Source organism: Antrostomus carolinensis, unplaced genomic scaffold (genome assembly GCF_000700745.2).
Source record: "Antrostomus carolinensis isolate BGI_N321 unplaced genomic scaffold, ASM70074v2 scaffold54788, whole genome shotgun sequence".
Taxonomy (NCBI): domain Eukaryota; kingdom Metazoa; phylum Chordata; class Aves; order Caprimulgiformes; family Caprimulgidae; genus Antrostomus; species Antrostomus carolinensis.
In genome coordinates this window covers 1-9,986 of record NW_010333399.1, presented here as the reverse complement: position 1 = coordinate 9,986, position 9,986 = coordinate 1, and the positions used below count along the sequence as shown (strand labels likewise).

Here is a 9,986-nt window from a genome sequence, read left to right as displayed (position 1 = left end):
AGCACCGGGGTGGGCTGTTCCCGTGGGGAAACGCTCCTTTTTCCTCCCTGCTTCCCGGTAATTGCTTTCCTTTCTCCATAGCTCTGAAAAGGCTGCGTGAAGCTGCCAACAGCAACGACTTGGACACAGGTAAGATTTCTGCCAGTCCTACGTGGGACCCCTTCCTGGAAGGGCAGTTTTATCGAGGGCCTTTATTGTAGGAGAGGAGGAGGAGAGTGCAGATAGTTTGCAGACATGGGCTTTAGGTGCTGCAAATCTAAGAAACTGCTTCTCTGGAGCCTTGTTTTGCTCTCTGAGTAGAGTGAGGCTGGTTATATTAACTTTTTCACAGCATTTGGTTAATAGTGTTAGTTTTCCAACTGCCTCAAGCTAAATCAGCACTGCACCATTATTCCAGCTTTTTTGGTATGTAACTTTTGCCCAGTTGTAAGCAGAAAGAGAGTAGTGTTTTGGTAAGGTGGAGGTTATGGTTATCTAAGCCATACCTTGTGTGATGAGACAGTCTGATCCAGTAGATCAGAACCAGGACCAGTGCTGGTCTCTGCCTCTCACAGTGCCTTCAGAGAAAGCTTGTGGCCTACCTGTGAACTCCCTTTACCTCTCTACACTGTAGATGAGGTGGGGTTTGATATGAAGTGTTCAGCAGCAATATTGGCATCTGTCATCTGCCCCTTTTTGTTGTCCCTCCTTCGACCACGCTGTCCCCTCAGCTCTGCCAGCCTGAGTGTTCATGGGGCCATTCTGTGAACAGAGCTGGAAACTGGCTTGACTTGTAGGAACTCCCAGTGTATCAGGACGGGGTTTTGTCTGGCATGCTTCACCCTTTGTCTCCACAATACACCTTGTTTCATGATCTGATGGATGAAGTTCATCTGTGAGTGCAGAAAGGCTTGGCTTCACTCACCGAGTCAAGAGGAGGAATGAAAGAATCAGGCTTTATGAAAGTCTTGGTTTCAATCCAGCTTGGGGTTTTACACCTGTATTTGATAGACAGGTTCCCCTGTTCACAATCCTGCTGTGTTCTGTGTCCTCTGCAACTTGAGGAAGTGTCTGGTGATTAATTTATTCTTCATCGACAAGTAAAAATCTTTGGTGTTTGCTGAGGTGGCGCTGGGTGGGAAAGGTTATGTCATGTCCTACTGGCTTCAGGGAAGGAGTAGGTGAAGCATTCGCCAGTAATGGTTCTCACTGGTGGCACTGTCAGTCTCCCTGTCTTGATACAAGAGTATCACACATCCCTCATTAATGTCACTCCATCTTTTCAGGTATTCCTTTCATTCCTGCACCACACTTAAAGTGTTTGGTGTACAGGAAGAAATTGCAATGGGACCATAATTCTGTCTCTGGAAGCTGAGGAGAATGGTGACTTTCAGTGGTCTGAGCTATCTAGTTTCTTGTCTCAGTACTGGCCCTTCTTGACTGTTGTAAGTTATGCTATTAAAGATCTCAAAATACAGTGAATTTATCAGTATTTTTAACAGCTTTATTTTGCACACTGATTACTATGTCAGGACAATCTCAGAACAGCAGGATTAGCAGCCCTTGCAGTTGCCCTTACGCATGTTGCTGTAGATGCTACTTTTGCCTCCCTAATCTTTTCAGCCATTACTGGTCTCTCTGCCTTTGATGTACCCAATACCGGGCAGTCACGCTAGTTTCTCTGACTCTGTCTCAGCAGGTTTTTCCTTCTTATCCAAAGGAGGCATTTCAGGTTACAGCAAGTGCCAGTGGTGGCACTGAAGAAGTAGCTGGGTGGAAAAGCAGGGGAAACAAGTGTGAGAAGATGACAGTATGGCTCCTCGGGCTGTTCACTGCAGTGCATCATCTCCTAGGGGTGTATTTGTCCTGCTCTTGGCAGGTTGCTGCACTCACCTGCCTGCTTCCCAATCAGTAGCCACCGTTACTATGGTAAAAACTAGGGGTTTCAGGTGACTCTAGGAAGGGGCACGTTCAAAGCAGGTGTGGAGAGGTGGCTTCTCTCACTGCATGTGGTTACACTGTGAAATGTCTTGCCACGGGTCCATGTTGATGTGAAAAGTTTACACAGATGCAGAAAATGACCACACAAATCTACAGAGAAAGACCATGGAGGGACAGTAAGGACAGGATCCTAATTCTGGCTTGGGAAGTGCCTGAGGTGCAGCTGACTAGCTGTGAGAGTTAGCCCCCATCTTTGCCATCTTTTTATACACTTCTATAGGCATTTGCTGCTGATTTTCCTTGGAGCTTGAATATTTGTCTAGCTGGATCCTTAGCCTTAGCCATTACAGCTGGTGGCTTGTCTTTTACGGTAGTCCAGGGAAGCTGCTGAAGGCTGTGACAGAGCGGGGAGGATACGCTGCCTGGGCTGGCTCTGCTGAGCCAGGATGCTCACTGGAGCTGGTTCAAGTCCAGTTGATTTGACAGCTGGCAGGGTGCATACCTACCCACAGGACAGCAGGTAGCATTACCTCTGTCTGATAGGTGTTCCCTCAACTCACCTGCTTTCTTCTCCTCCTTGGCGCTGTCAGTGCAGCAACTCTTGGAGGATGGAGCTGACCCCTGTGCCGCGGACGACAAAGGCCGGACAGCCCTGCACTTTGCCTCCTGCAATGGCAACGATCACATCGGTGAGTGGGGAGGGGGAGTTCTGTCATCCAGCTTCTCTGGGGAAGAGATTTTGAAGGATGCTCTGCATTCTGTTTCAGCAAATGACAGATTGCTGTTTTCCGTGTGTTTTGTGGCAAAGCTGCCAGCTGAACTCTGGCTCCAGGGTTTGCTGTGTCCCCCTGCTGAAGGGGGAGCAGGAGCTTCCAGTGCTAGGGCTGTACTGGTGCAGAAGAAAGGGCATCCTTAGTCCCAGTTCTTCCCCTCAGGGAGCCCAGGGGCAGTGGCACTCCCTGGCTTTGTGCTGGGTCCTTCTGCTTTGCTGTGCAAACCTCTGTCCCCTGTCTCTGGGAGGAAGCTGATGAGCTGAACAGAAGCACCCCTAAGGCGGCCTGATGGCTGCTGTGTGGACCTGCGGCCCATGTGGGCCTGACCTGTGGGGCAAAGGGAAGGGACTGACACAGTTCTGTTTCCTTGTTTCCAGTGCAGCTGCTTCTGGACCATGGGGCTGACCCAAACCAGAGAGATGGGCTTGGAAACACACCCTTACACTTGGGTAAGTGCCACACAGATGAATCTTGCATGCAGAGAGGTGAGGTGGGCACCGCCTTGCTGTTCCTTTCTTCTCCACCTTCCCCTCTCCTGCGCATCACAGTGTGCATCCCCAGCTTTAAGGACCTAGGAGGTAGAGAAAATCCATTTCCCTCCCTCTGACAGCCCCAAGGAGCATGACATCTGTTCCAGGGAGAATACCTGGTCTTGTGCATGGGGTTACCCTTAACAGTTGGGCTGTTGCTCTTTCTCATGGCAGACAGCCGTTGGGGAAGTGGCAAGCTCCACACTTGAGCAGAAACTCCTTTGTTGTTGTTTGCTAGTGCCTCTGAGTTGTGTGTCCTGTGTTTTCCCTCCCCAGCTGCCTGCACGAACCATGTTCCTGTCATCACCACGCTGCTGCGCGGAGGTAACATTTCCTCTCTAACAATTACAGCCTGTCCCTTTCCTGTCCTGCCCCTGTTGATACTGCCCAGGGACACTAAGCCTTGAAGACAGACCTCACTTTCTGTCCTTGCTCACACGTCTTGCAGGTGCCAGAGTTGATGCCTTAGATCGAGCTGGCAGAACCCCGCTGCACCTCGCTAAATCAAAGCTAAACATCCTGCAGGAAGGACTCTCCCACAGCCTGGAGGCCGTACGCCTGGAAGTGAAACAGGTAAAAGAAACAGTGCCGTGGTCTGGTAAGGTGGTGCAGCCCCTGGCAGTCTCCTGCACCCTTTATTTAAATACCTCTCTGTAGGCTCTTGGCTGCTCTGGGGAGAGTTTGACTTTTTTCTTCTATTTTCAGAGACCTTCCTTTTTCCCAACTGCTAGTCTGAATTTTTGCAGGACCTCTCTTGGCTCTGGTAGGCCAAGGATGCATTGAATTTCTTAATTCTGAGGCTGAATGGAGCACTCTCTTTTCTTCAGCCACCGTGTAAGACACATGGTTTGTGGCAGGAGAGGGATCATAGCATGGGGCTGTAGCTATGGCGTACACACACAGGGACTCTGCGTTCCTAGCACAGTCTGTCCTGCTCTGCTACGTGGAGGGATGGGATAGGAAAACACTCACGGGGATGCATCACAAATGCACGAGGTGTGGGCTTCACTTTAGGAGCCACAAGGATTTTTTCATCCTCAGTGCACAAGCAGATCCTGCTGGAGTGGGAAGTTCCTGCTCCTCACAGCGAGGGAAGCTAGCTGGCCATAAAGAAAACCTTGGTGCTTTCAGGGCTAGACCTTACACTTCTTCAGCTGGGCCTTTCTTCCCTGTTCTTAAACCAGGCACAGGGATCACAACTAGTCCATCTGTGGCTGATCATCACCTCTAGTGACTCACTGGGCTCTGATGCTGCCATTAGCGCTCTCTGGTTGCTTTGCACATGTTCCTCTATGTGCCACGTCCTCTGCCATGTACCGCAGCATCAAGGCTGTGCTTGGCAATGTAACTGTAATTGCATTTTTTTCTGCAAAAACGTCCCAGCCTGGTGCAGCTGTTTGATCCCTCTTATGCCTGTTGGTTTCAGATCATCCAGATGTTGCGGGAATACCTGGAGCGTCTGGGGAGGCACGAGCAAAAGGAACAGCTGGATGACCTCTGCTCCAGGTTACAGATGACTAGCACCAAGGAGCAGGTAGGCAGCACTGAGCTACTGTGCCTCAACTACAGCCAGTTGGGACTTTGGTGCTTAGGAGAGTGCAACTGCAGGAGCAAGGTGACACTGAAGACACAGTTATGGAAGTGTTCTCGCTCACACTGGGTAAAGTGAGCAAGTTACATGATGACTCACGGTAGTCCTTTGGGTTGGAATTTAAAATGCAGAAAGCATCACTGTGCCTAGCAGCTCGGCAGAGAAGCTGAAGATCAGGTGGGCTGAGGGCACAGGCATCTTAAGGCTGGGACCAGCACAACAACAGGGTTGCAGGGCCTGTTTGGGTTTTTTTTGTTGTTGTTTGTTTGGCCAGAAGATTGGCCCTTAGAAACAGCCTTAGAGGAAACAGCCCTAATGCCATCGTTGAGTTCTGGGCATGAGGCAACATGCTTCTGTTCTAAGGACTGGCTGAACTGCACGAGGTCAAGGTCAAGAATCGACCTCCTGAGGAATGGGGAGAAGCTCCCCTTGCCTTTGATGAGGACTGGTTAGATTGTGAGGGCAGGAGCCCTCCTACACAACTGTGGGACCAAAGGGATCCCGTCCTTGTGTAAGCTCAGCATGGGTGTTACTGGCAGTCCTGGTGCGAGGGTGGTCCCTGCTGCATGGGGGTTTGCTCTGTGTTGGTGGGCAGCTGCACAACTGCATTCCTCTGCCTAACAGCCTGCTCTCTTCTGTCAGGTGGACGAGGTTACAGACCTCCTGGCTAGCTTCACCTCACTCAGCCTGCAGATGCAGAAGATGGAGAAGAGATAACGGGCTTCCAAATCATCTTCCTGATGCAGCAGGAGAAGCTTCAGAGAGAAAAAGAGGAAGCTGAAGCTTGCTTCCCAGCTCGCTGCATACAAACATTGCTGCCAGCGGCCGTGCCTGCCAGATCCACTCTCCGGAGGTGCTCAGGCTGTCCCTGTGGGTGCTGCCACAGCTGCCTCATAGGGAGGCAGCAGGCCTTGGACAAGAGAGACAACAGACAATGCTGCAGCTGAGACTTTTTGGAAAAAAAAAAAATAAAAAAAAAAAATAAAAAGCTGCTCTTCTGTTAATCAGATGGGCTGGCGCTGAACAGGATACCCCTTCCAGAGGTATTCTGCCTTCTCCCAAGCACTTCAGCTCGATGTAGGTGGTGTCTGATGCCATGTGCAGTCACCAGCCCTGACTAGTGCACTTAGCAGCTGGCCAACATCACAGAAACGCTTGGAAAAGGCACTTTTTGCCCCCTCCCCAGTACTCAATTGCATGGGGGAGAAAGTGGATGCCTTGGGCAAGAGCAGGCTTTGTGCTGTGAAAAGAACACCCTTAATTCTGCATGCTAGCAGCTGAGCAAACATACTGTCTTGAGAAACACGCACCAAGGCTTAATCCTAACCTTCCCCAGAGCCTGCAGTCAGAGGGCAGAGAATCTGTCTGGTTACAAATGGGATGCAAAGCTTTTAATCACTAGACTAACAGCTTTCACCTGGCCCCACTTTTTAAATCACTGCTGCAAGTTAGTGCTTAAATACTACAGCAAAACATTTGTGAAAAAGACCCAGGTAGACAGCTAGCAGGTCAGAGCTGCCCTGATGCAGGAGTAAGGTTTGGAGGCGTGACTTAATCCTAGCGCAGTTTTTGACAGACATCTATATCTTGCAAAAAAACCCCACTGTAACTGACTTCTGTGTTTCCTAGTACTGGTGGTCTTGGGCAGGAGGTCTGCCTGCAACAGGAGGTGTTGTGTATTCAGCTGCATTACTGGGCTAGGATGGAGGTGAATTTATGGCTGCCTCAGCAGCACCAAGCCCAGAGCTGACCCATACTGTGCTTCTTGCTTGTCAGAGAGAGGTGCTGCTCCAGGGACCCCAAGTGCAGCCTGAGGAACGAGTTAGGACCTCTGCTGGGAGCCTGAAGTGATGCAGCTGTGAGGGCTGCAGGGAATTATTCTTGCTGCTCTCTTGCTTCTGCCCCACTGTGGTTAGTAACGAAGACGTAGATAGCTTTGTCTTGGAGCAGGGATCCATGAAATCCTGTCAGCAGTGCACCAGCAGCAGCAGGGTGACAAGAACATGCCCAATAGCAATCTGAGTTCCCACCTAAATGATGTGGTGGGCTGGTAGCAATTCCCATCCCACAGCTAGGGAGTCACTGGTTTGGAAGTGTTCATCCTTAGGATTCAGCTTAACCATGCAACAGCCACAGCCCGGAGCATTCTTGAGAGACCTTCAGATCAGCATGTTCTCTAATAATCTGGCCTCTTGTCCAGGAAGAGAGTAAATGGACCTCCATGTTCAAAGCTGAGATGTCAGAAATACTCATGGCTTTTGGGTGGGTTCATCTGTGGGGTGCTGGAAACCATGACTGGGACGAACAATCTTGTGGTTTGTCTGGAGCTGTCACTGTGAATACCGATACTTCGTTATGACATGCTGGATGGGAAGAATACTGAGGGGGTGGGAGACAATCTGACCTTTTTGTATTTTGAACTTCAATAAAATCCTGTCAGCCTTTTTGGACTCCTCAGCCAAGTTTTCTTTTTTTTTAGAGTGGCTCATTCCTCTTTCTTTACAGATGATCTAGGCCCCAGGCACAGCACCAGACTTGGTAACTGCTACTCTCATACCTGGTACTGAAATTAGAAGTGACAACACAGAAGTTGTTTGAATACAAACACCGCTCTGTGTGCAGATCAAAGTACGTGGTTGCTGACTTACCTTCTGATCTTGACTCCCACAGCCAAGAAATCCAAACTTTAAACCTAGTTAGTTGCTGTGAAACTGTACAAACGGAGAAAAGAGAATCTCAGCAGGACTGCTTCAAACTGGAAGAAGGGGTGTTTTCAAAGAGGAAAAGCAACCTTGCCCAATCTGCACCCCTGCATAAGTACGAAAGCAGGTCGGGAGGAGGCGGCTGAACTCGTGCCTTGCCCCATGCCAGATAAAATGGCTGTGCTGTGACGAGATAGCAAAGGGATGAGGGGCTGGGGAGGGACATCTGGGCAAGGCAGAGAATTTCCAGGGTGGTACCTGTGTGAGGAGTGGGTAACTTTCATGTCCAGTCTTCATTTATTTTGCTTTTGCCTGTCTTCACAGCCTATTCTTTGTGGCTGCGTACACCCATCTGTCACCGCTTCTGCACTCAACAGCCTTGTTGCTGAGGAGACCATTAAGGTGCCAGCAGAGCAGGCAGCCAAAATGCTCCTTATCACTGCGGTTACCTTAGTTGCTGATGCTGTATGCTAACTAGACACAGCTTGGAAGCTTTCCTCAAAATCAGGAATATACCGAAGCTTTTAGCCTGAGCACACATGATGTTGTTGTCCACAACTCTTCAGTCTTGCCTGGCGCTGAAGTTTTCATGACTGCTCCTGACTACGCTGGGAATGGAAAGGTGGGGGTGCTGCAGCCAGCTGGGAGCGTTTGCCTCCCCTCCTTTGCAGCACTGCTCCTTCCACGGGAGAGTGAGGCAGCGCTGGCAGTCCCATGGAGACTGGCACACTGAGCTCAGGCAAAAAAGCTGAGCAGACTTGTAGGAAGTTTTGCCACTGCTTTAGTGATAACAACAGATAAGAAAGAAAAGATGATCTGGTTTTCAGAGGGGAGAGGAAAAAGCATCACGTAGGAATCGCCACAGTCAGTTCTGCTTTCCTGCCTCGGGGCTTAAGCACTGGGCTGCTGAGAGCCATGTCATGTGTTTGGCACTGGACTGAAAAAGGTTTTAGGTTTCTTTGCGTCAGCTGGTCATGCCAAAGCTTTGACTACCCTGCCAGGCTCAGCAGCTGTATCTTGAAAGAGAGTCAGGTACAGGGAGTGAAAGAAAGAAGGAAAGAAAAGGTTTCAGAGGAGGAAGACTGTGGCTTCATGCTGTGCTGAGAGCTGTTCTCTGGCACTCTTTTTTCTGCTGCTCTTGGCCTACAGTTTTCAGCTTCTCCCAGCAGCTTTTCCCCTTGCACTCTGGGCCACAGATTTCCCTGCACAACCCATAGGTGTGAGGTTGGTGATAGCTTTCTATATCTCCCAGAGGTGTCTGCTGCAGCAATGAAGAATGGAAACAGCAGCACAGGTTTCCCTCCGCTGTGTACTCTGCCATTAAACTCAGTCCAGTGTTGTAATTTTCCTTGTGCTACACCATGAAATACACCTTCCAGGCTCCTTCTCGAGCAGTGGTGCATCCCCCTCCTCAGGGCCATGGTGTCAAACCAGGACTTGACCTAAGGTCTTGCTTCCTTCTCACCATTACCTGGCCTCCAAAGACACTCCATTTCCCCTCCTCATTCACAGCACAGCTCTGCAGTGACATGCTGGATCCCTCGCCACCAAAACCAGCAGCAACCTCCCCAGCTCTGCAGCCACTGCTGTGCTGTAAGATGCAACCAAAACCAGCTAAATTGAGGATCTGGCTCATCCAAGCACAAAAGGACTGAAAACCTGCTTGTGTCTCACCAAGGACTCCAGCAGAAGCAACAGCCCTGAACAAAGCCTCCCTGCAAGGCTGCGTGGATGTCATTAAGCAAAAGGCCTTTCTCTGAAGTGGCCACTCACCCACACAAGCAAATGCTAAGTGCTCACTGCAGTATGTGCAAACATCAAGAATCTGTTCCACTCTTCAGCAGCTGAAATAATTAAACACCAAGGTATTGAACCAACATCTGAACTCCATTACTTTTTCCACCTTTGCCTTTCTAGCAGACTCCAATTCCATCATTGTAATTACCTGCACTGCTGAAGAAGCCCCATGAAGCATCTCTGGCAAACCTCCCACACTTTCATCTGCTTCCTCTGCTCATTCTGTGAGCAAGACAGATCTCTTCTCCTCCATCACAGAAAGGTACTTGCAGAAAGATGCCTTCTTCCTGCACTGTGCCCAGCCAACATAGGAGAGCAGCCCTGGGCACCTCAGGGCCCATAGGGTGAGTAAGTGGAAGAGCCAGCAGTTTTGACTGGGAAGCTGATAAAGGAGATACAGCAAATAGCTGTCCTCTGTGCTTTTCTGAAAGCTCTGAGAGGGGAAGAGAGCATGTGGTTGTTGGAAGAATTAAAATAATCAGCTGGCAACCTGCTAAGGCTGGTTATGGATTAGGAACCAGAATCTAAACCCAAAAGCAAATAAGCAGAATTCCCTGTAGCTACTAGTGCTCCATACCCTGACCAGCCCTGCCATGCTGTTACTTCTCTGGCTGTGAGCTGGCGAGGCTGTCCTGCCACAAGGTACTGTAATAGGTAGTAAACTGTTTGTTCA

The 9,986-nt window shown here is 49.9% G+C and overlaps 1 protein-coding gene across 1 annotated transcript; it reads left to right on the top strand.

Annotated features, from left to right (window-relative positions):
• Positions 1–81: 81 nt before the first annotated feature.
• On the top strand, positions 82–5,771 carry ANKRD54 (ankyrin repeat domain 54; the record flags this gene model as incomplete). The annotated part of the gene is made up of 8 exons (XM_010173836.1): positions 82–129; positions 2,511–2,609; positions 3,071–3,142; positions 3,500–3,547; positions 3,672–3,796; positions 4,650–4,757; positions 5,457–5,628; positions 5,676–5,771. Coding segments are annotated over 7 exons (575 nt in total), but the record flags the coding sequence as incomplete, so codon positions are not given.
• Positions 5,772–9,986: the final 4,215 nt, after the last annotated feature.